Source organism: Magallana gigas, chromosome 6, assembly GCF_963853765.1.
Source record: "Magallana gigas chromosome 6, xbMagGiga1.1, whole genome shotgun sequence".
NCBI lineage: Eukaryota > Metazoa > Mollusca > Bivalvia > Ostreida > Ostreidae > Magallana > Magallana gigas.
The window spans coordinates 11,687,526-11,715,099 of NC_088858.1; the positions used below are offsets into that span (position 1 = coordinate 11,687,526).

Consider the following 27,574-nt stretch of genomic DNA (forward strand, 5'->3'; position numbering starts at 1 on the left):
AATGAAGATTAGACCATGCAAATGAGTAACACTGCATTTTGGGCTTATAAATGACAAGCAACTGTTTTTGGTTCTGTACGGTCTGTGAATTTTAATGACATTTCTTAGTATAGAGATTTAAAATATTAAAAGTAAACCAAAAAACGAACATAATAAACAGAATAAAATTTATAAAATTGACAATTGAAAAAAAATTCCTCATTTCAGAAACTAAATAATGCCAGCATGAACACTCATTTTTAAGAGTAAAAATATAACAATTCATGCATTCATACATAAATGATACATTGTCATGAGGTCTCAGAACCATATAATTTTCATGTTTTGGTTTTTTTTAGAGCAAACAACAACCTGGTTAGTTTTTGTATGAAAGATATCTTTGTTCTGCTTAAATCTTGCAGTTAATTAGAAAAGTATTAGAATCAGTTTTAAAAATTACCCCTAAAAATTGTTAAAATCCATCTTTATTTTTAAAGTAAAATCAAAAGATATTTGTGGAGAAAACAGTGTTTGTATAGGAACAAGAAGAGCTATACAGAGGTATCAATATATTTTTCTAAAATATCTTGATGCCTGTATCGACAGCTCTTTTTTTCTCCCAGCTTACTCTATCATTTTTATGCTCATAAATGACACTGATCCTCACAGGATTTGTAAAAATGACCAACCATTATTTGACGTATTTGGAAATAGATTGTTAGAAAATTTGTGAGACAACTATGTATGTTGCTCTTTCACAGGATCTGACATAACTATTTCACTTATACATTCACACCATTATATAACACTTCTTATCCAGTGAAAAAAAAAAATCTACATGTTAAGCCTATTCTTTCATTAAAAAAAAGTAAAATTTCATTGTTGTTAAAAATTCCTAAAATTTAGGATGCAAGTGACACTGGCTTTCTCCTCGAGGCAATAAACTACCATATATCATATATACAATATACTACACCTGTGACGAAGACATGATCACAGTCAACCTCTGTCTTTAATATTGACTCTCGGCATTAATTATGTACAAAGTTGAAGTTGTTTTACCAACTCTCAGTGAGTCTACGTCAAGTCGACCGATTCAGTGTGAGGTAAACTGATGCACAGTGCATAATTTATAAAGCCATTTCCTACCTATAATCAAGATAATGAACTAGTCTTTTAGAACGATGATCAGTGTACCTGATGCTCCACTCAGTTTATACTCTGTATTTTTTTTTGTTTTTTGCTGGTAATTCCGTCATTAAGCATCTAATTGATGCATGAAATATTCCAAAGTTGTCGATACTCAATTCTATTCAAATTTTGTTAAAACTTACTTAATATATAACTTGTCTGAATACAAATCAATAATGTTTAAAATCTGCCATGAATAAGAATTAATTGAGAATAATGCGGTGCATTTTCTAAAGCCTCTGAACAGCTATGTATTACAGTGACAGATGTCTTGCACACAAAGTGACCGTCACGTTCTCACCAGCAATTCACCACTTACTAAGTCATTCAAACCTCGATCGTTCTGAATTTTTTGCCTACAAGCTTTATAAAAGCGATCATATTAATAGATACCAGGACTCCATGAGACCCCTTTTCTGATCTTTATCTTTCTGACGATTCGTTTAAATATCCCAAATAATCAAATTAAAATCTGAAAACGTTTAGAAAATACTCTCATCAAGGCAACAATGACCTGTTGTGAGATACTATCTCCGTCACTTTGTAACCTTGACCTTTCCCACATGCCATATATAATTTGTGTTTATTTTATCAATGCCAAAAAATAGCAATCTTCCCTGTATGAAACTCACTTTGCAAAACCATTTAAATTTAGAAATGCATTGAAGCATGATTGAATCCCTTGTTTAGAAGTAAAGGGAAGACCAGTCAAATGAAAACAATTGATGAACGCACAACAATTACACGAACCAGTGGATTAATGGCACTCACCCTCCACTCGGAAAACTTCAGTGGTATTATCAAAGGACATTTTCATCTTGCTACTCCGGCCCGAGGGAGCCTTTATTCTGTGATCCTCCTCACGTAATTCAATAATCAGTGGGCTCTTTTGACTTTATATCACATTTTGGTAATCCACAAGGAAAACATAAATAAACTCCATCAAAATTATGACATTGTTGAAGGGATTAACTAATCCAATGGTTGACAGACATGTAACTGCATGCGGCTGCTACTGGCTTTTTATACACATCACACACCTGAAATGACAAAGAAAATAAACACTCAGTTAATTAGCCCAGTACACGAAGGATTGTCACCAAGCTGTTTACTTTTATTGCAGGACTTTTTTTTTTTCGTTCATTAACTGCTTAAATCTGTATATAATGTTATGGTACACATTTGTAAGCACTTGCTGGTATTTCAAACACCTTACTTAGAGTGCGTTTGTGTCTGGATCTTTCCTTGCTACTGATGTAATATAAACATGAAGCTAAGGTCACCTAAAGCCTTACCACTCCCACATCACTGCTAAATGCCAGCATTTACATTACAGGGTTTATTATAGTCTATCACAACACACTTTTTACATTTCTAACAGGACATATTCGGAACAAATCATTGGTTAATTACATTATCCAATGACCTTCTATTTACTTTTTGAGTTCTGCTGTGAAGATCAATATCTAAATGTGATTTTCCTATTTATTGAAAAATATCAACAAATTAACCTTTCAATCACCTGGATACTGCAATAACCAAGCACCTTGCACTCTTTTCTAAAGCTGTTTGTTGTAAAACTTCCTTTTTTTTTATTGAGTTTTCAGTCAATTATAATATGCTATCACAGTGAATTAGAGTAAAATCATTAAATAATAATAAAAAACAAAACAAAACTATTAAAGATATATTGAAAAAGACAATAAAATTTCAATAATTAATGTTTCAAGAAGATAGTTAACCATTTCAACAATTAAAAGATGACGATGATTAAAAAAAACCAAGAAGTGCATTTTAGTGCTCATGTGTGGACTCGGTCACAAACTATAAATTTAACAATTAACATGGCAAATACAAAAGTTGACAGCACAAAGCACTGGAAAAGACCAATCTCTTCCTGTCGGTGAGAAACCATCATAAAACAAATACGGTTATTCCTGCCAGCTAAAACAGCTGTCATATTGCAGCAGTATGCAGCTTCATCGGCTATGCATCCTTAACTGGAACTTTATGCAAATTCAGAAGCAAGAAAAGCCAGTGAAAAGGGGGGTCTTTCAGTGTATATAACAAAACCCATAATTGTTCTTCTCTCTAGTAAATCTTTTGATCTCATATAAAAATATGAATTTTTAACAGAAATTCCTCTAACATTTCCAAGAAACAAGTTGTTCGTTAAGATCAATTCAGCACAGTCTTTTTTGGAAAAAAAAAAAGATCAGTGACCTATTTTGTTCTGACCTACAAATTGCATTAGCAAAGACTTGATGTGCAATATCTGCACTAAGACACTTTGCAACCGAATCCTTGCAGTTGATGATAAGGTGCTCAGTTCTTCATTGACATACAAGGTAAAAAAGTCAAAATTCTGCTGAAACACCAATACATTACCAGTAGGATCTAGTCATCCCAATCAAGAATTAAATGCATAAATTCCAAATAGGGATCACTTTGGGTCAAAAGCCTCCAAACTTTTTTTTTCAATATTCCACCTATTGTTAACACAATGAAGATAGCCAATCAATAGAAGAAGTTCACTGTATCATAAAAATGTCATGTATTGATTGCTGTGTTTAATGATAGCTGCAGAAACAATCAACGGCAGAAATAGCCACCATTCTGCTTCATCCTGAGCTACCAGACAGTGCTTCGTTCAATATGCCAAACTAAAGAAAGCACCTGAGAGAGGAATTCTATATCAAGGCAAATTAACTCACACTAACTGGAGAACCAGCCTTATACAGAATTTTTGCACAGGGAAATTTTTGTTCTGCCTTAAAGGTATAAGTCATTAAAGGAAGAAAAAAAAGTACTTTAAAACGAAAGAGGTAAATTTTTCATCTACAGGAAATTTACCTGACAAAAGCAAGGAAATTTTTTGAACAGTATTGAATAATTATTCTTGCAAATCAATGACATCTCCAGGAAAAGATTTTTACCCAGAAAGGAGGTAAAAAAGAATACAATGCAATATTACATCTCTACCTTGTAACATCCAACTCAGTCAATAGCCAATCACAGTCCAGCCATAGACCATCACAAATGTCTAATGCATTATCTAGTCCAGTAATATACACTTCAATTAAACATTCCTGGTCTCCACAGACATTGATGTATAATGTATAAGCCTGTAACTTAGCTAGGACCTATGTAGCGGAGTGTGACATACATTTCAATGTTTACATACTTAAATAATCAGCGAAATGCAATATGGCTTAAAGCTACAATGAAGTGAAAACACCCTTGATGACTTTCATGATATTATGTTTACATTAAAATATATCACTCAGTCATGCAACATACAGCTGCAAAGTATCTGTGATGTAAAACAACAGGTGTTAGTCTAGATTACCTGTCCAACCAGCCCGATGCCCTTTCTCGTAACAGTATCCAATGCTCCACAGGAATAATTCTAAAATCCGAGACCTCCGAAGACACAGAAAACAGGCCTAGCTGTCAGAGCCCTATCCACACAGCTATTTACTCAGCAAACACAGCCACATACCTGGGTGAATCCTCTACCCAGAAAATTATGTTTTGTTTGATAACTATCAATAATCCAATAACTAGCTCCTCAGTGAAAGAATCTGGCCTGCACGAGTTGAGCAGTGAGCACTTGGTCTGTTGTCCTGTACTGTCGTCAGGCCATCAATCAGTCCGAGTCACACTCTGATGACAGGTGCCCTGCCTGGAGGGCTACAGTTCTTATCTCACCACTGTCACAGCCGGCATGTACCAGGGATACTAAAACAAGCTTCCCTAATTCACAGCATACATGTACACACACTCGTTTACTCCAGTATTGTTCTTTTGTTCTTTACCATGCAGTACAAGGAAACTTTATGGAGATCTCCGGCCCTTATATTATAAATATCTCTTTCCTTATAAGCTTTCTAGTTACTAATCAGGTACTCAATATTTCTCTATCTCCCACCAGACACTGATAATACACTTAATACAGAGTAGTACCAACACAGACATTGAACGGCAACTTTCACTTCATGGTACAGAAATAATTTAATGTTGCGCAAATCTAAAAGATTCGGGATAAACAACCATCTCACTCTGCAACAAATATAAAGCCTGTTAAGCTTATAAGTAAGAGAGATTAAGGGGTCTGAAGAGAAGCACACATTCACTTTACCTCTGGCCAAGGACTTAATTTAGCCTGCATCTAATGCGGTGTATTCATCCCATTGTCTCACTGGTTAACAGTGTAAACACAACAGTATTTTGTTGTCCCATTTCCTTGCTCATCAGTCCATTTACCTCAAACAGGAAGTCAGGAAAAAACAGGCTCCTGACTATAACATTTCCCCTATCTCTCCGCTGCAGGCATGACTACAGGCTTATAACTCTACTCGTATAAACTAAGGTGGATGGTGTATAACAATAATAGAGAGATTTAAGTCATTTCTTAATATGAAGAATTCATTTCCTGTATAAATTTCTTTCAATCACAATAATGCATGTGTATATAACAGTTAATATGATAATAAGATACTTAACAGACCATATTTATCACAAATGAAACTATTTTTCTCAAGTAAATAAATGAAGTATTTAATATATTGACTTTTTGAAAGAAAAATTATCAAAGATAACAATATATTTTCTCGTTGTCTTGAAAAAATTCTATTATGTTTTGCCTTCATTTACAAAAAAAAAAATTAAATCTTGATCAAGCTTTACAAACAGAGAACAGAGATCCAAGCAAAAAGTGTACTGATTCCAATACACAAAAACAAACCCTTTGTTTTAGAAATTTACAAATTTTTTTACTATTTACATTCAGATATCTCCAAAGATCTGTTTCAGCCAGAAGTTTGGAAACAACTGGTGTGATTACACTTGACTGAAGGTTCTAGGTGGCAGTCAAAGTGTTAGCCTTGGCACCTTGCTATCACTGGTGACCACTAGCAGACAAAGTGTTAGCCTTGGCACCTTGCTATCACTGGTGACCACTAGCAGACTCATCATGGATTGAACGTGGCACACGCTGTCAACAAGATAGAATCACCACCAGTCAATAGCCTCTGATAGCCACTAGGATCAATTATGGCTAATTAAGATGATGGTACTGATAGTAGATTCTCCCTGAGGACCAATAAGTCTACATTATGGATGATACTAGTAAACATTAGTATTTCTATTGTTTGTAATGCTGGTATTGTTCACCAATCTCGATCTATATACCCTCTGATGCATTCACCTTACCTCCAATATCACCCAAAACAAATAAATCAGTTTCATCAATATTTACCCTATTCCCCATACATTTGTGATGTTTTCATTCGTGGTTCAATTAGATTGATACAAGCACAGATAATACACAAGTATTCACTCTCATAATAAACCTCAGTCTTTCTTGCAATACAACTGTGCATTTAAAGTGATCAACTAACAGCTTTTTTGTTTGTTGTCACTGGGCAATCATTTTGAAGAAGAAATAATAGCATCTCCTTGGCTTGACTGACTCCTCTCAATATACCTTGTGCAGAGAGAAACAGAATATTGAGAGAAATCAGATGCTAGATCTTAATACAATCTAAACCTGTGTATACTTGACTAAAATCAATACCAATGGCACATTCCTCATCCTGGGTCTTCCCTGATGAAAATAATTATTTTCAATTTCTAGGGGGGCTCCAATCAATACTATGGGCTATTCAAAAGCCTGTCATTGAGGGCTCGTTCTTAATCTTTTCCCCATAAAAATTCTGAAAATGTTTGCAGCTTAGGTCATTCCAATCATTTATATTTTGCGACTAATGGTTAACCATACGCAAGTTATTTTTACAAATCAATTATTGTTCATCGTGATGCCTTTTTTTCCCCTTCTCTTTGTGTCACCATCTCTGTAATATCAAACGGACAACTGTTACCCAGGAAGGTCACAATAAAAAGCATCGTTTTTAGTCAGAATATTCCTGGGCATGGACTGCTTAAGTACAACTGAACCTTTCGATCTTCCTGAAATATCTAACATAGTACATGTACCTTATAATTCTTATCACACAGTATTTGAAATTAACTATTTAACTTTGCTTGTTATATCTTATTTCATTGATTAACAAAGTTATCCAAATCATATAACATATCTTGCCTGTGTTATAATGTATCATTCCTCACTTGTCTTCAGATTTAAATTTTGTACAAACTATCAATTTTGAAAATAATTTGTCTTAATATCCTCTTAACTTGATATTAAAAATCAAATCATTAATTGTAAATTTTAATTTTTACCTAAGTTATATGAGTATAATACTTTTGGATAGTTAGTGCTGTTTTATCAACTGCTCAGCCATTCATGAAGACAATGCTCTGGTTTGCCTTTAAAATAATTGTCCCGACATTGGTTTAGCCAGAAATTTACAACCAGATATGCTGCAATCACTTGCTTTTAAAAATCTGCTCATGACAAAATTGCATCTTTTTCTACGTCATGTTCTCTATGCAGATGTCACAACCTTGATGCGAGGAATACATATAGGATCCCTCAGTCATGATTTGTGACGGTTTATGATTTCCAACACTTTCTGCCTTTTTGTTCCTCTGCCTTGATGAAGGGATAGTAACCAATACTGGATGAGAACCATATCCTTTCACAAATCATTATTGAGATTCTTTTTTATCACATGCTTACTAAACCCTGCATTTAGCTAAAATTACCTTTTAAATTGGTTACCATTTAGATGCAATAGCTCCTATTATATCATTTCATTATTCAATAATGTATCAAATTCATCGTGATGTCATCACAGTGCAATATCAAAAATGTAATGCATGGGTTACTATACCTACGCATACTCTGGCATCTAATTTCTTTCTTTCGAATCTTAATCCACCTTCAATAATCTAATCTTTCAAATACTGGTACATATCCTCATTATGTAATAAAATCTAAATGGACTGAATGAGTCTTAGAGATGACTTTTTTGTACGTTCTATCATCAGTGTCTATCCAGAATTTGCCGATGCGCTGCGTCTCACGGGAGCTAGAATTTAAATCCATAACACCGCCCCCTCTCCTCCCCCTGCTAGGTAAACAACATTAATTTGGTTGTTGTTTCCGTAATCAGCTCCAGTTTCCCACTTCTTTGGTGTTTTTTTTACTTCAAACTGTAGGCACAATGATGTGTTGATTTTCCTTCGTTAATGATCCTCCCCCCTTGTTTTCTGTTTATTAACAGTGATAGTTGATATTTGAATTATTTACCAAATTTAGTTTCTTAGGATAGGAGAGAGGGGGAGTTTATTTTGTTAACTTCCAATTTGTGTTCAGATGAACAGTTCAGCTATCTGTTAGTCCTAAACACACAGTAAATCACTCAATCCTCCACAGTTGGGTAAGACATCAGCCTTAACTTCCATTGTCACCAGCAAAATCAATAGGATTTACCTCATTTTAATAAAGTGGAGGATTTTACCTGAAGCTAGAAACATCAAACTGTTTTGTTATTTAGTGATGCTATAATGGTCATTGAAAAAGCAACCCTATTTTATGCTTTTGTTCTGAGTAGTTTACAGTCGATATCTTATGCAAAACACAAATAAAGCCTCAAATTTACCTTACAAGAGAAGCAGTGAGCTTTCATAATTATGGTATCTTGCACAAATAAAACAGTTTATATTCAAATCAAGCCATGCAATAAACTGTGTATTTATTTGATAAAGCACACTTACTGAGATTTGCAACAGGACAACGTTAACAAAGCATAATAATGATACCATTACCAGTGAACACCTCTTGCTATATAAATGACAACCTTCGGCAAATCTACAGCTCCAGTCACATAAAATGGGATTCATATGTTAGAAAGCCAACTCACCTGGGGAGAAACCATTGAATTTGCTGAGCTGCAGCATCAAATGCCTGTCTGGAAGCCCATTGACGTAATCATTTTACGCAAGGCTTTAAGGACAGCATCTGCCAAAGCAGCTCTATTTACATAGTGTCAAAATGGACCGACCATCTTGTTTTGTATTTTTATTTGACAGGATTCCTTAAAATAAAAAATCAATTGCTTCTGACGCTCAAGATTGTATCCCTCTTGATAGGGTTTACAAAGACTGTGGGATGAACTAAGGGACTGTCGCTAACCAAGACTCTACACATATAAATGACAACTTATTACCTAGCCCTAGCTAGGGCTCCTCAAAAGAACCATGGATAAAAAATGTAATCAAATGATAGGAGCACAGGCCTAGACCACTGATACATTGGTATTAATACAATCACCGACAAGCAATATTTACTAAAGCTTTAACAATCACGATGTATCCACTTTAATGATAACTAAATTGACAACAAAATTTTTGATTTAGTCGATCCTTAAATGGACCTTTTGTGCAAATAAACCATGAAAATCTGTACCCCCCAAAAATAAAAAAAACTTGATTAAAGTAAGCACTTACATTTTTTGATGAATAATTCCAAATCCTTTGGCAAAATTCTTGTTTTGGTAAATCACAAGTTCCCCAAATCTTGGTTGTTTAAGCACTACATTGTGAGGCCCAAAACAAGACACAACAGTATCTGCAGACCTAGCACAGAACTGTGAGTGTCTAAAGCAATACTGATCTAGCTAACAGTTATCTCTCTCTCTCTCTCTTTCTGTTGCCCGACTCTTATTGATCCAATTGGCTGTATTATGGTCAGAGGACCATGAACACACACGTCTGTCTAGAAAAACATTGCTTTTTACCATCAATTCAGCTCAGGTTTTTATCTATCTTTTTCCCTGCCATTAACATATTTCTCCATTTAAATATCTATTTAGTTTGCGGACCTATAAAATTATATAGGAGGTGATCGAAGGATTAAATTAGGAATGTTAAGTATTTATTTGATAATGCTCATGGGATACAAATAATTTGATTAAAACAAAAGGATATAAAAGCCATTTTAATTTTTTTGCAAATGCAAATACAGAAAATATATTTTGCAGTTTTTTGCTTTCTTGTAGTAGCACAAATTGAAAATTAAAAACAGGTTTTAAATGTAACTGTCAACAAGTAAAATTATTAATATAAATTCTTGATTGAATGATTAGCCAAAGTGCAGCAAGTAACAGGTACTTTAAATGGTCTGATGCACAAAGCATAAAAAGCAACGAAATGAAGTTCTTTGCACCTGAGTGTTCATTATTAAAGTAAAATCAATTAGTGTACATAAATGGATAACAAACATTTTGAGTTATGAACATGCATTACAGTATTTTAAATCCATTAATAGTTTTCTTACATTTAAATCAGGAAATCTTGTTAGCAAAATTAAATTTTTATAGCATTTTTATGGTGAAGATTGAGAGATTCAAACCCTTCATAAAAGAGATGAAGAAAATGCTCAAATCCTTACTAAGCTTACTGGTACTTGAAAGAAGTCCAGGCAATTTTTTATTTTAAAATGAAAAAGTGATGTCCTCGCTATCCTTGCTGCACTTATTTCACTCGTTGGTGTTAGATAATATGTATTATTATACTTTCATGCTAAATACTGAAATCTTGGATTGGACGCACTTGGTTATCAGTTCTATTACCCTCAGCGTTAGCAACACACTTGGCAATGGGTAACACAATGAATTGTTACAATGTGCATAAATTATGCGCATACGGTTTGCCCGCTTCGCGTTGGTTGACAATGGCTTTCTCGGGGTGTCAATTTCAACAGTTACCCTCCCAAACAGGCACTATTTATATATTATTATACTTTCATGTTAAATACTGAAATCTGATTGGTTTAGACACAGTTAGTAATCTGTTCTATTACCCTCAGCGTTAGCAACACACTTGGCAACAGGTAACATTATATAAATAGTGCCTGTTTAGGAGGGTAAGAGTTGAAATTGACACCCCTAGAAAACTATTGTCAACCGACGCGAAGCGGAGGTTGACAATGGTTTTCGAGGGGCGTCAATTTCAACTCTTACCCTCCTAAACAGGCACTATTTATTTTATTATACTGAATGTCTTAAGGTATTCAATGTATAATGAAGGGATATAGAACAATTTTGAATCATTTTAAACTAGTTAAATATGTATTGCTAGATAACAATGAAAGTGAAATGAACCAAATTCACATGACTGACAACATATAAGAAGCCGGTCATTTTGCACCTTAAAATTTTTTTAAAGAGTTATCTCCCCTTGGTGAAAAAAAGAAAATTTTAATTTCGTCAAAATATCTGCGGTAAATGATTCATTTTATTTCATATTTCAATAAAAAGAAAGTTTATGCATGTATTAACCAAGAGAGTCTAACAAATTCAAGTTACTTTTTACAATAATTTAATAAAACATACCTTGTCCATAGACTTCAATGCAAAATTTAAGGTGTAATTAGTTGGACCATAATCAAAATTTTGATAATTCCTTTGGTGGAGTATTTCTATTTCATAACACCTTCAAAATGATATCATGATTAAGAATATCAGACTATTCATTTATTAGGTACAAAATGTGGTCATTATACATCGAATACCTTAATTTTAAAGAAAACTTTACTACTTTTATATATGAATGACGTGAATTTTTTGGTGAACCATATGCGCATAGTTTACGCGCATGTAACAATTCGTTGTGTTACCCATTGCTAAGTGTGTTGCTAACACTGAGGGTAATAGAACGGATTATCAACTGCATCTAAACCAATCAGATTTCAGTATTTAACATGAAAGTATAATAATATATTTATAATAAGTGCCTGTTTGGGAGGATAACAGTTGAAATTGACACCCGAGAAAACCATTGTCAACCTACGCGAAGCAGAGGTTGACAATGGTTTTCGAGGGGTGTCAATTTCAACTGTTATCCTCCCAAACAGGCACTATTTATTTTGTTATACTGAATGTCTTAATTTTAAAGAAAATATCACTGCTTTTAGATAGGAATAACGTGAATTCTAAAGCGAACCGTACGCACATGTAACAATTAGTAATGTTACCCGTTGCTAAGTGCATTGCTAATGCTGAGGGTAATAGAACATATTATGATCTGCGTCTAAACCAATCAGATTTCAGTATTTAACATGAAAGTATAACAAAACAAATTGTTACATGCGCGTAAATTATGCGTGCACGGTTCACCGTAGAATTCACTTCATTTCTATATAAAAGCAGTAAAATTTTCTTTAACATTAGGACATTCAATATAATAAAATAATTAGTGTCTGTTTGGGAGGGTAACTGTTGAAATTGACACCCCCTTGAAAACCATTGTCAACCATCACTTCGCGTCGGTTGACTGATTGGCTCTCTCGGGGTGTCAATTTCAACAGTTACCCTCCCAAACAGGCACTATTTATATAGTATAAAAGGGTCATTAAAATATGAATTTATAATCATCAAAATGATCGAATGAGAGTGGTTGAATCCCATACATTATATCAGATTTCAAATATTAATAATCTGGTTGTAATACCTTATTTGATTGGCTGAACAAATTCATCTATATCGTATAACATAACTTGCCTATGTCACAATATGACGTGCTTGCAAAACATATCAATCCACTTGACGTTAATTTTTAACTATGTACAAATTAATGTCAGTTATTATAATAATGTGCTTTACTTTCTGATATTAGTTGTAGAAAATTAAATTACCGATATAAGGAATAAATTTCATTTCCACCTATGTTATATAAGTATTAAATGATATGAGACAGTTTTTATGAACCCCTTTGTGGTGGGTCAAGTCTCAGTAGACCAAGTTAGACATCTTTGCAATTTATCTATGATTCAATTTCTGATTATAACAAACTGTTGTATCAATAAAATAAAATGATTTCTTTATTGCTTCATGCTAGCAGTATGAAGGTACTGGGCATTGCAGAAAAAACAAATTACCCGTGAATGAACCACCAAAGAAAGCATTTTACTGATTGTATTTACACACATCTCTTGAAAATTAAAATTGGATAGATTTTATTTTGGTATCGTCGTTAGCTGCATTTAAACAAAGTGGTTTCTTAAAATGTAAGGGAGAAAATACTTAGAAGATGTAAAAATACTTGTATAAACTGGGATGGACAGTTAATAAAAACTTAGTCTACTTTTAAATAAAAACAGTATTGCAGTTAATCTTTAAAGTAGAAACTGTCAACCCAAATTTACATACAATTACATAACGGTAGTACATTTGTACCGTTAATTGAATTCATTTAAGAATTTTTGCAGATTCATGATGTTATGAACTACAACGCTTCACAGTGGCATGCATTTTTTTGTATTTCGCTTTCAAAAAAATAATTTCTTATAATTAAGTTTTAATTAAGCAGATCATGTTAAGGTACCTCACTACACCTAGACTTATACTTTTTAAGACACTACTAACATCACAAGATGGCGATTTAAATGTTTTGTCTAACTGTTTATATCGTTCGAATAGGTTGTATAATGTTGTAGCTCAGTGGTTAAAGTATTCGGCTTGTGAACAACAGATCATGAGTTTGAGTCCGCCTGGAGCTTTTGTTCATGTTTACTGAATTAAATTTTCGAAAATGTAATTTTTCATCCAAAATTGCACATTTTTTTGCCTATTGGACTGACTTCTTATCCATTATGATATCTATCTTAATCAAGTGATTTTCTGCTGATTTGAGAAAATATTTTAAGGTGTAGTGAGCCACCTTAAATATGAATATAAAAGTTTTTTTTGTATTCAGCATTAAATACATCAGTCAAACTTCTATAGCCTGTATTCTGATCATTGTGACATTACCTTTTGACCTGTTGAAAAGTTCATGTTAAAATGACTTTTTTGCACATCAGTAAGTTCATATTAAGAAAAAAAATTGTAATCTAAAAATTTCTTAATTTAGTCACCAATTTTGTTTAAAAAATTGAAAATGAATATCTACACCTAAGCCACTTAGTGCATGGTAACAGGTGTGTATCTCAAACTTAATATTAACCGTCCCTCATTTTTTATTTTTCATTGATTTTAAGCACATCATGTCATATCATTTCTCACTGTGTTTGTTATAAACATTGAACCGATACATGTAGTGCACATGTACCAAAGCATTTATGAAGATTGCATGCAACAAAAACATGGTTGACCGATCAGAGTACATTTTCTTGGGTTTTTTAATTGTACTTTTTTTATACTTCTACTTTCAATTTATAATTTTTTGCTAGTTAATATTACATGGATAAATTAAACTCAGCATATCACTTCTTAAATTTCATTTAAAAAATGAACAAATACATGTACCAGTAATAAAATTTGGTGTCTACATGTATATATATATATATATACATGCAGTGGTATCAGTTTCCATAAACATTCCATTTAATTTTTACTTTTTATATAGCTGCTTGACAGCAGAACACAATAGTACTAAATTACACCCTTCTGCCTACACAAAGGTATCAGTATATTTAGCCTTCTAATTCAACTATCTTGGGTTTATATCAAGAAAGTAAAGTACATCATATGATATTTGATAGGAACCTTAATAGTGCAGTTCTCCTATTAGCTAGACCTGTTTTTTTATTTTCATTAATTTTTATGTACTATTTTGTCATACATTGCTCAGACTTTCCTTTTCATGCAATCACAATGATGATAAACACATATCACATATAAAATGTATACCACATTGAAGGAAAAAAAAAAGATTTCGAAACACTTCATGGAAAAAAAAAATTCAGGTTGGAAACAATGGTAAAACATAAAGTAAGGATGGGAATTCAGCTTCTTTCCAATGGAGATGTAGACCTGTATTTACCTTAACTCAGGTATAGTCACCCAGGTGCAGACATCATTATTGATGAACTTCATTGATTTTTACACTAAAATAAATTACATGTACAGTTACAAAGCCAATAAAAATAAGTACAAAGCTCTTTGTGACAAACGGTGCGGAACATAAATACCCAAGGTCATTCAAGGCTGCAGCAGCCTTCTCATTGTAAAAAAAAACAAAAAAAAATCAGTCTTTTTCTTAATTTTTAAGGGCATGCATCTTTCAAAAATCTTGAGTCAATTTAAAGTAGGGTACATTATTGAAAATTTAATCACCGTACCCTGATATCTTCAAATGCTATATCGATGCACATTCTGAAGTCATATCAATACTCTCTCATGCAATGCACAAACCAATATAGCTCCATATTTTCATAATTTTGGCTTTCATCTTTGCTTGATTTACAAAAGTGATAGATGAATTTCAAAAGTTCAAACACAGCCATTTCTAAATAAGGACGGTAATCAATGAACGGAATCTTATGTAAATACTCCAATGAAAACAGATAGTCAATCAAGAATCCAGTTTCAGCAGTAACCCACATTATTTAGCCATTACACTATTGGATGATGTCAAACGACCAGATGTCGCATCACACACTTTTCTCAGCCTTGTCGAGAACATATGCTTAACATCAACCTCAGAAACCTTTAATTTCGATGCACAATTCAGTAATAATTTTCCTTTTGCAAGATTGTATGTACTCATTTTTTTTTTGTCTCTGTGTTTAAATGTTAATTTTAATGGCATTTGCACATTTTTAAAGATATACCCAATCTATATCTCTCAAGAGTCTTAAAATCATTTATAACTTAAAATCTTTTTATTTAGCACATGTATAAAGTTACAACATTTTCATGTGAGAAAAAAAAATTCTAAGCATAATCTAAACATATTAAAACGAACTTGAGGGATTTCCATTGGTTTCTTCTGTAATTATTACACAATCACTTTTAATTATATCATTGCACATTGAAAGGTCAGGAAACATTGATTACTTAAAACAATGAACTGTACGTATAACAGAACCAATTCATCAAATTCAATTACTGTTTCCTTAATGATGGCAACATTGCTGTGCGGTCATATATCACATCTTTAAAAATCTTTTATTTTTGTTTGACATTTTATGCATCTTTAAATTGCCACACCATTGAGTCAACAAATTTTTAAGGATATCAACATTTGATGTATTTAATTAGCAAGAAAGAGTATCTATTTGATATTAATTCCAAAAGGTTAAGTCTTCAAAATAGAAATCTGGGATGGGTTATTTATATAATTTCCTGATAGAGGTAATGTACTATAAATGAAATTTATTCTTTTGATTACCACAAATTAGATACAACAATTATTCCCCTTAAAACAATACACCATTTATATTTCAATGGGATGTAATTTTCTTCACTCGCATTTGATCAAAAGACGTTTTAATTTTTATTAAAAGTTATACTTTGAAATTTAAAAGTTGAAATTATTATAAACTTAAAGTGTTATTTTCATTTTATGGAGTACTTTTAGTCTCTTTTATATTCAATATTGTCCCTTTGATCAAAGACATCACTTGATGTCCAGTCTTTAGCTCAGGTGAGCTAAAAACATTATCTACCCCTATGTAGAAAGCTATTTTAGAGGATCATATTCCACTAAGCATGGTTAGTAATCCTAAGTAGACACTTATAAAATCTTCAGTCCACCTCTTGTCTGAAGACCATAAATTGATAACAGACTAAATATTAAGAATACATGGAGTTTATTCAATTTTGTTATTTACTTGATCAATTTATTTGTTTAATGCCATGCAAGCGTAACATAATTTTACAGCAGGTAAAAAGGTTTATAGACTGTAAACTATAGTTTATTTATGATCATCTAACTGAAGTAAAATTAACAAAGTTCATCTAGATTTCACATGTGATGTAAATAAATCTTTGTGACTCCAAAACAGGTGATGTACCTCTAATATGCAAATAGTCAAGGCAAGTAAACAACACACATGCAATGGCTATATAGCATTACATATACAGGTAAAGGTACAGGTAAAACAGGTAGAACATCTTTAAAAGTTCCAACAAACAGTAGAATTTTGTTTTGTTGCCATTAAATGTTAATCATTTTCTCTCTCTCCTCACTAGAGTCGTGACCCTACCATTTTATTCTGCTCCAGACACAACAAAAGGGCATCATTTTAAAGGGTAACTACTCTAATTCAAAAGTTATTTCAAAGGGCAACTACTCCAAATAAAAAGAACATATACAGAATATGGTTTATGTCAAATACTATGAAATGTCCAGATTAGTAAGCTAATGATGACCATACTACCAAATATCATTCCCATATGTCGACATAGAAATATTTATGGCAGTCACATGACATGTTTAAACTATGAAAGTGTGGCATTTCAGTCCGAGAGCAAAGAAAATAATATATACATTCCCTTTGAAATTGGGCACCGTAACACTCAAGTGCTTTCCTGTCTCCATGCGGTTTAGGTATGTTGCCCTAGAGGTAATTTAATATAATTATGTATAATATATTCCTCCAAGAAAACCAACTCAAAAATTGGATGCACTATACTCTGTCCCAAGATATCCTTGATTCACATTTTGCTTAATTACTTGATATTTATAAACACCTCAGGATTCAAACGATGTTTATTAAAAACTTTAAACATTTTCCAAAATTTCTCCTTTGAAAGGCCCCCTCTAGCCTATCAGGTTTCGATACATGGCTAAAAAATGTGATGTCTACGGGGATTTTGTATTGCAACAGACCTGGATGATAACGTTGGAAAATTGGGCAAAATATTCCAAGAACTTGGAGAAGAGATGTCAACATTCCCCACTCTAATTCGCCGTAAGAAATCAGTTTCCGTTCCTGTGAGACTTTTCTGAGTGATAAATGATATATATATGTGTGAATAAAATTATCTTCGACATTTTTCCTTTCATCTATTTTAGTTGCACTTCTTTCACAGGTATGTGCATTTTTATTGAAAATCGTCAAATTGTGCTGCATCAATAACTTGGGACAGACTATAATATACCATTACACTCTGTCCCAAGATATCCCGGATTTACATTTTGCTTAATTGCATTATATTTATAAATACTTCAGGGTTAAAACGATGTTCATTCAAAAGTATGAAAAATTTCCAAGATTTCTCAGTCGAAACGCCCCTGTTAGTCCATCAGGTTTCAATACAATGCCAAAAAAAATGTGATGTCTACGAAGATTTTGTATTGCAGCAAGCCTGGATGATAACGTTGTAAAATTGCACGATGTATTCCGAGAGTATTCCGAATGGAGTAAAAATGTAAACATTCCCCTTTATAAATCTCCGTAAGGAATCTGTTTTCGTTCCTGTGAATTTTTCGAAGTGAAAGATGATAATGTGTCAATGAAATTATCTTGGAAATTATCCCTTTAAACTATTCCAATTGCACTTCTTTCACAGGTGTGTGTTTTTAATTGAAAATCGTCCAAATGCACTGCATAAATATCTTGGGACCGACTATAACACTGTATAATGCAGTTTATATTTTTTATGCCAGGTGAGCTAAAGCACCCTTTGAAAAGATTAAACAGTTAAACTCAGCTGCTGCATTTGCATCTCACGGAACCTGTATACATATTTCAAAACAACCAGTATTGATGCTATTTGCTAGGCCTATAAGTCCGTGAAATAAATGCAACATTTTTTCGCCGTTAATTCTGATTATCTAATGTATTGTACTTATTATAGGCTATAGTACAATACACATACAAACCGTACTGGGGCGTTTACAAAACTCATGCAGCCATACCTTAGTGCAGTAGAGTCCCTGGAGCGGTTAGAACGCAAGAGCGATATCATACCTCATCCGTGGCATGCTTCTCTCACTGTCTCCAAATCACGGATGTTGGTAAATCTGCGTCAGTGTGCAACGCTTGAATGGTCAGGAAAATAAACATCCATCTCCAATACACTATGGAGGCCGATAAGGGTTATAGTTAACATGGTTAAAGGATGGTGTTCTTGTTGTATAGACCTGTCAAAGGTAACATCAGCATCCCCCTTCACGGGATTAATATTTTCGTTTTGAGGTTACGTTTAAGGGGGGGGGGGGGGGGGGAGTGAGTTAAGGAAAAAAACCTTTAAAGTTTGTCATTGGTGATAATTTAAGTTGACCCCCCCCCCCTCTCCTCCTAGAAAATAATTATCCTTTATAAGGGTTTTTTTTCTCTTCATTCTGTCATTGACAAAATGAAATAGTTTTAAAATTAATTAAAATTTTAAGATAAAAAATATTTATACCAAACCATCCCCCTTTTTAAGATTCAACTTAACCTAGCTCCCCTCTTCCTCAAGAAAAACAAATTAAATCCATTTCTGTTGCATTTTACGTGCAAAAAATGTGTCATTTCCACAAGTAGCGGGCTCTATTCATGCGCGGATCCAAATTTTTTTTTTCCGGAAGGAGGGTCCGAACGATATTTTTTTTTGCCAATGGTTCGGGGCCACTTTTGTAATTTTGAATGTATTAATCTTAATAAGTTGAATTTTCTATGGGGTGGAGTCCAGGGCTTTGTTTTACAAAAGAACTTACGACTTACGACCAAATTTTATTAATCGCCAACTATATAATCAATGATTTATTCTTATGGGTGGAAAATATATCATTATGGGTATTAAAATATTTGTAAACAAATGGTTTTATAACAATTTTGTACTTTGAAGATCATTTTACGAGTCTGTAAATATCTATGACTGTGTCGTAAGTTCAGGCTTTTGTAAATATTGCAGCCCAGACCCCCCTGTGCCCCACCCCCACCCCCACCCCCGATCCCCGATTCGCAACTTGCGCTACGGTTCGTCTGCTTACAGAGCAAACGTAGAATTCATTGTGACGTAATTGTTATAAATCAAAATGGCTACATGGTGATATCGAATTTCATAGTCCTGCACTTCGAGCAAACTTGTGATATTGCCCAAATATTCACCATACCCTTGGGTTTTAAAAACTGACGTCATAGATATTTAACCAATCAGACATCGCGGTGCGAGTTTTGAAGCGAATATGGCCGACATGGAAGGTAGTTGAAAATGGAATTATCGATGAAGCATATAAGTAACATAGATAGCTTTGAAAACGTTCAAGCTTTAGTAAAACAAGATTTAAGAGAACTTGGAATCAAGGTTCCCAAAGGAAAGAAGCTAAAGCGTCAGGGTTGTTTGAAGAACCAGGTATGTCGTCGTATATATTTTCCATTGTTTGATATATACACATGCATCATAATTAACGGACGTATAATGTTACTCAAATAATTTTCTATGAAAATATACGCCTTTGGTATAAAATATTTTTGTTCAATGTGCATTTTATATTTTTCGAGACATTTTAAACCTCAAATTGGAACCGTTAATCGCATGTTTCTGTCGGTGCCTGAGGCAAGATTAACCAAAATCATCCAAGTAAATCATGTATATAAAATAGCTTCACTTCCCTGGTCATGCAACCTTCCCCAGATACAAGTTTGTAATAATGCATATCAGGCTGAAAAACAAAATAACAATGTTGTCAATGAATGAACCATGTTTGGAGTATTTATAAGAAGATAACCAATGCATTACATGCCAGTCAAAACTTGTTAAAATCAAAGAATATTATAAAATATCAAAAAGCTAACAAGGTGTACTATTGTTTACATCCCTACAGATTTGATTAAGACCAATGTCTAAGTATGAAGTACTATACTATGTAGTTGTACTTTATTTCCCAGTATTTCCCGCGAATTACCAGTAATTCCCGGGAATTACCAGTATTTCCCACCGTCCTGGGAAATATGAGTATTTCCCGCTTTTTTGCCAACCCTGATATCAGCATATGCTTACTAAGTGAATATTAATCTTAGTGAAAACACTTATTCATCAATGACATTGACTCTGTATACTATAGACTACTGGCGTGTGACCTGTTCTTGCCAAGTACCATTTCTCGCCAGTACATTGTGACGTCATTTTTCGCTTAAAATTTTGTGTTGTTAAAATGATGTCACAATGTACAGTACTGGCGAGAAATGGTACTTGGCGAGAACTGGTCGCACGCCAGTTAATGTACACTGAGTACAGGATAAAATCAAGATTCCGTTGATTTCAATTCCCTTCTTTTTTACATCAGATGGGAGTAGAATTATGTACATTCAGGTACAACAAGGAATGTTTCTGTCAACAGTTGAGTGTATGTGAGAAAATATTTCATAAACGTGAAATAAAACCCAAGTTTAATATATTAATAGTAGAATTCTACGAGGGAAATTCCATCTTAGTTTATGAAAGTATTAGTCCCTAACAACTAATTATCATATATATGCCCTCTCTTACTTCATTTTTATATATTTACATTTGCAAATATGTTTTCTTATATGAACCTATAGAAGAGCGAAAACATTCAATTCTGTATTAACTTTTTCATGACTTCACAATGATCATAGCATGCGCATATCGCTTGTCCCTTGGATTATTGTAAACTTAAAATCTCAGTAATTTTAACAGTTCTGGGCGATTTGTCTTTTTCAGACGTAAATATAAGCAATAAACAGCAATGTTGAAAAGTTCACCGGCATATGAAGTTGGTCGGTACATGATCAAATCTACCAAGAAGCCCTTTGGGCTTTACATGATTTGATCACGTGACCAACCAGCTTCATATCCTGAAGAAGTTTTTAAATTGCTGTTTATTTCTTAACTGAAGAACATTGCAACAACATTTATCAGATTTAGTTGTGTATATTTGCAATAATCATATAAATATTTTATTTTTGAAATGTTATTGTATTAATTAATAAATGACATAACCATGATTTAGAACTGCTGATATATCATGCAAATAGCTCTATATTTATAAAAGGCATGTCAAACTCATTGAGTCTATTTGTCTAAAGTTGTGAACAACTGGAGGGTACTACAGAAAAAGGTTATAACTTGTTGAAAAGAAAATTTCTCTGATTGTTAAAAAGCTGACAAAACTGTTTTACAGGGAGATGGCCCTGGGGACATCTTCGGGAATTACCTGTCCATGGTGCCATGTGTGTACATTGCAGATTGTGGATATGTCCCAAAGTAAGCAATCGTCTCAACATAGTTAATTCCAAATAAGTGTCACAAGTAGTTAACAGGACTATACAACAGTATTGTCAATGCAAATTCACTGAAGTATAAAATTGACTATTAAGGAAATCAACTAATTTGACTTGTCAGACAAGAATAAAAAACCTGTTTTGAATAAATATGTGCATCAGATGATAGGAATTTTTTAATTCTTAATGCAAAATAATCCTAGCTTACCTAACAGTTCAATATTGACTTGAAGGTTTTTAGTGGATGCAGCATCATTGATTCATGAACACATTGAACAGGAAGGACTGTTTCGAAAATCAGGGTCAGTCAGTCGACAGAAGCAATTAAAGGTAAACCATAGATGCATCATGATTTTACTGGTAGTAAATCTGATAAATAGGATAAAGGCTTAATAGTTTGAGGCCCAGTTTTTATCCCCATTCTCTCTGTTTATATCAGCATATATTTACCTTTTGTTGAAATAAACTGTCACATGTGCATTTAATGGTTTGTCACTGGTTAAGTAATCAGTACATTAATTGATTTTACAGCAACATATTGAGAATGGAAAGGGAATGCAAGATGCCAATGTGTATGATGTCACAGGTTTGATCAAGCAGTTCTTTCGGAAGTTACCAGAGCCACTGTTGACCAGTGTTTATCATGATTCTTTTATCAAATGCTACAACATTGACCAATCAGATGTTTCAACACAAGCCTTATTGTCTCTGTGCCTTCTCCTTCCTGGGGAACATCTCAGCACACTGCGCTACTTTATGCTACTGTTGTCGGATGTTGCAAGTTATGCAGAACAAAACAAAATGGACGCAACTAACTTGTCAGTTGTTTTGGCCCCCAACATCATGCATCTGAACAGCAAGACTGAGAAAATGAACTCATCAGAGGAGAAGTTGCTGCAGGTCCAGACAACTATTGTGGAGATCTTGATCAAAAGTGCTGCACTGATAGGCATGGTGTCCAACGAGGTGTTTGAGAAAGCTTCTCTCATCACAGAAATATTTGGTACAGACGATGAGCTGGATGCTAGTTGTGAGACACTTGAAGAGTCCAGGGATCATCTCAAGAAGAAGGATAAACGAAGGAAAAGATCAGGGTCATTTCAAGGTATCATACCATGCTAAAATATGATGTGGTCATTATCAATAGTAAGTTTGTAAGTCTTTCGAAATGGATTTAAAATTCATTTCCTATACTACTGACAACAACCCTTTATCAATACTTGTGACAACAATATTTTTGAATAAGATACATAATAACATTAAATCAGATTCCTTTTAAGGCTCTAAACTTATTTTGTTTTTCTATAAATAGTTTTATCTTTAGTTAGGGAAATACATTTTAATCTGTTTTACTTTAATTAATTCAGGTGTTATCAGTACCATAGCTAAGAGTGTGACTAAGTGGAGAAGGAGTACCGATGGAAAGTCTAATACAAGTCAAGCCAGCAACATGAGCACTGTCAGCCAGTATAGCAACAAGAGTCAGATCAGCACAAAGGCAAACTCCAGCAACATACAACCCACGCAAACAGATTTCACAGCAGCAACCCCAGTGGTCATCCGCAAAAGAAAAGCATCTGGAGAAATGCCATTCTCAGCCTCTAAAAAGTAAGTGCACAGAACATAGCATTGATGTATTGTTGAAGTTATACGGTCTTTGAATAAGTTGGCACATTAAAGTAATTAACTTATTCTGAAGATTTATGATATGCATATTTTATTTTAGGAAAGCCATTTTAAAAAATCTGCCGAATCAAGCAACACTGGCAAACACTCCATACACACCGGCATCTACCATGAAGAAGTTGGATATTAATGGTGAGATAGATATCCAAGACCATCAATAGAAATGAACTTTTTTTCATCTGAGTTTTGTTAATGCATGCACAAATGACACAAATACAGAAAAAAGATAAGTTGTCTGTGCCTGACAGAGGAGCATTCAATACATAATGCTATTAAGTATGTTTTCTCCCTATAAACAACATCAGATTTTATGCAATGAAGCAAACATCAGTTAACTGGTGATTTTTTTATTGCACAGAACTGAAGAAGGCAGGTACATTAAACACTCCAAGTATAGCATTCAGTAACAAGAACAAACTGGCCTTCAGTGCTACTCCATGTCAGAACAAAAATGCCAGGAAAAGACTTGGCTTATTTAGCCCTGCAAGCTCTAGAAAGGGAAGAAAGTATGTATGAACACATAAATTGTTTATTTTTTTTTTAACTATGTATTATTTACATGTATCTGGGTATTTTGATTTATCATTATGACTAACATTCATTAAATCTCTATGCACATCTGAAATTAATATTGTATATCGCCTTTAATTTTGGAAATGCTGCTCTTGTATTTGGAGATATATAACTTGCTGCTTTACGTTTGTAATAATGTGTTGCTTGGCTCTGTAGATTATCAAGCTCCAGTATATCAGTTCCAAATGCAACCAAAAAGAGAGGAATTTTCAGAAGATTCAGTGGTGGCAAGGGAGACAGTCAGGTAAACCAACTCGCAGAGCTTAGCCCAAACTGACTTATCATGCTTTAGTTAACAAACAACGCAAAAAAAGTATATACTGACAATATCATTTATTACTGCTTTGGTACATGTAAGTATCAAATGGATTAAGAAGAAAAAAAAATAATATAAAGTCAATGTTTCAGAGACCTGACATAAAAACTTCTATTTTGTATGAAAGGTTTAGAAGAAAGTAAAATACTCTATATACATGTTAATTGAATACTTGATAATTACATTTGATTTTTTGTTTTTTTAACCAGCCTGCTTCATCTGATATGTCAGAAAGCATTGGTCAGCGTCTAGCCGGGGAGGATGAGGATTCCAATGATGGAGACCGTTACAGCACATCAAGCGCTGGGCTAGATGTCTCCATCGCATCAAACATCGACCAATCAAACATCTCCACCTTTGCTCCCGAGCAGTCCATTCTTTCAGTCTGTGATGATAGAAATTCGTTGAACGATGGTTTCATTTGTCAGGAAGATGATGACATGTCCCAGGCAGACACCACCACCTTATCATCTGTGTGTTCAGACGGCGCCATCAATTTGACCCGGTCCTCCAGTTGTGGGGAACCAGTTCGATCCTGTGTGTCTGATTCCTCTGTGAACTGCTCAGGTCTTGGATCGGAGTCGGGTGCAGACAGGTCTCATTCGTTCAATGGAAGTCTGAATGTAAGTAAAAGAACAAAGATCTTGAGAAGAGGACGCCCCAATTCACTGAAAGCTGGACTTTTGAGTGGAGAGCCAAGAAAGGTTCAGAATCTGCGGCGAAGTTTTGGATTGGATAAATCTGAAATTAGTGGCCCTATTCCTTTGTATGTTCCAGATGTTGAGGACATGGAAACATTGAGCTCAAATAAATCTATCGAAAAGGAAGAAGCTATCTCTATTCAGGAACCTATGAAAGATGTTAAAGCATGTGAGTTGTTCTTTATAAAAAGTCAGAGCAGCAAAGATCTCTCAGCAAGTAGTGAAACACAAGCATCTGCTGATGACAAATCAGGTGAGACTGAAAAATCCGTAGAAACAGAAGTTCCAAAAATACAGACTTGTGATAGCACAGACAGTCTACTGAGTGGACAACGGTCTCCCAAAGTCTCGCCAGAATCCAAGAAGAAAGCAATGCAGAGGTCCCTATCTACAGACAGTGGGAAGGGTTCAATGTTTGACGAGTCCGGAGTGATGGATGAAAACTCCAGTCAAGACACGGAGCAGTTTCTGGATGGCAATTTAGGAATGGATATTATTGAAGGAATCCTTAGTGCTGGAGCTCCCTCAGATGCAATAGATAAAAAATCTGAGAGCGAGATCCGAAAGTCCTTGTCCTCTACAAATCTTATGAAGATGGAAAAATCAAGATCAAGTCTTAGCAGATCACACAGTGTGTACAATGCAGCCTCTAAAAGGCAACCAAACATAACCCCAAATCTACAAATCTCAAATGAGACACACAGTCTGCTATCAAGAGCTGGTTACTTGTCAATGAAAGGAATGAAGAAGACTTCTGATGATGACTTCCAAGTCATGGGACCACCGCCGCCAAGGATAAAGCAAGCTGAATTTCATAAACCTAAAAGAGAAAGCATTTTGGAACTGAAAGTAAAGCATGCAGGAAGGGTGGCAGCAAGTATTAAACAGTTTGAGACAGGTAGCACTACTCCTGTGGTAGAAAAGGTAGCAAATGCTGATATTGTGGAGAGACATAACTCACCACTGCGATTTCCCAATTGTGTGTCAAGAAAAGCAGGAGCTTCACCTCTTAAAATACCAGCAATGCTTACCAGAAAGGAATCTCTTGCCAACAAAAAAAGTGATTGTCATCCAAGCAAGATTTTCAGTAAGGGTCAGGCTAAATTACCAATATCCACTCATCTGCTCAAACCAACAGAACAAGCAGCTGTTACAAATGAAGATGAATTAAATACTGAAACAAAATCAAGAAAGCCAAGCAGAAGGCCCAGTATTTATTATGCTAAAGATACTGATGCACCCAAAAGAGACCAAAATAAAACCCAGGACACAACCATAGATGACAGTGTTTTTGAAGCAGCAGTAGCTACCCCATTGCCAGAAGAGCCAATGGAGACCTGTGAAAATGGTGGTGATCCAGAGTCACTTAAGGAGGTTTCTTCAGCAGAATGCAATGATGAAAACTTGCCAGATAAAGAAAATGTGTCTTCAATGCAACTTGCCAAAATAGAAGAGTCCAATGATTCCATGTCTGAAACACTAACAGGAACTCCACTAAAATTAGAGACTGTCCCTGAAAATACCCCATGCACAAAACTTCCCAAAATTCTACAACCCCTGGGAGACAGTGTGATTCTACGGACTCCTGGAGGATTGACCCCTAAGCGTGTCCTTCAGAGGTCAAACACGTCCTGTTCACCAAGGTCACCCATCAAGGCTGTCAAGAGACTGGGCTCATCGCCAGGGTCACCAGGTCGTCACCTCAACAGACGACACTCAATGTCCCCCCGACGAGCACAGCACAAAATCTCACTCCCATCTTCAGTCCCTCAGTATCTCCAGGATGAGATGAATGGAATGTAAACACATGTTTCACACTACTTTCATTTTATGGTTTATTAACTTCAGGCTTGATATAATAATGAAGTGGTTATATCCATGTTTATTCAGTAGATGTGCTTTGTTAAGCATGATTGAAATTACAGAAAAAAAATTGTATGCATGAATTATAATGAACTACAAACTACAGGGTATGTTTGATCCCCCTCCCCCAATATTTTTAAAGTACATGTATTTGTGACATTGTGCTACTCTTGTTTGTTGTTTTTCTATAATGCAGCTTAAGCTACATGTGTTGATGAACCTTTAATTTTTATAAAGGAGCTTTGTAAATATATGTTGATAGATATCATGCTCTTTAATTTTAGATACAATTTATATGTATAGAAAAATATTGCCACCAATATTGTTTATTTATTTCTTTTAATATGTCGAATTTTACTACTTCAAAATATGGTAATGATATACAATTTTCATGTG

General features: G+C 34.2%; 2 protein-coding genes across 6 annotated transcripts in view; one reads left to right on the forward strand and one right to left on the reverse strand.

The window, feature by feature from the left end:
• Positions 1–18,884, reverse strand: part of LOC105317808 (ras guanyl-releasing protein 3) — a 49,790-nt gene extending 30,906 nt beyond the window's left edge. Inside the window, exons 1-2 of one of the 5 annotated variants that reach the window (XM_066088622.1) lie at positions 18,727–18,884; positions 1,942–2,210 (exon numbers count right to left, since the gene is read on the reverse strand). In XM_066088622.1, the coding sequence (XP_065944694.1) occupies positions 1,942–1,987 (46 nt within the window). In that variant the 5' untranslated portion in view covers positions 1,988–2,210; positions 18,727–18,884. Of the gene's footprint in view, positions 1–1,941; positions 2,211–4,152; positions 4,172–4,519; positions 5,254–5,311; positions 5,459–9,585; positions 9,764–18,726 lie in introns of those variants that run through there. The other 4 variants (XM_034468179.2, XM_034468180.2, XM_034468178.2 and 1 more) reach the window with 4 other exon arrangements.
• Positions 18,885–19,941: 1,057 nt separating this feature from the next.
• On the forward strand, positions 19,942–27,267 carry LOC105317809 (rho GTPase-activating protein 11A). The gene is made up of 9 exons (XM_066087539.1): positions 19,942–20,147; positions 21,940–22,022; positions 22,273–22,369; positions 22,571–23,144; positions 23,407–23,647; positions 23,766–23,857; positions 24,084–24,231; positions 24,455–24,542; positions 24,824–27,267. Exons 1-9 carry the CDS (start codon positions 20,007–20,009, stop codon positions 27,116–27,118), a joined length of 3,759 nt encoding a protein of 1,252 aa, XP_065943611.1. The 5' UTR covers positions 19,942–20,006; the 3' UTR covers positions 27,119–27,267.
• Positions 27,268–27,574: the final 307 nt, after the last annotated feature.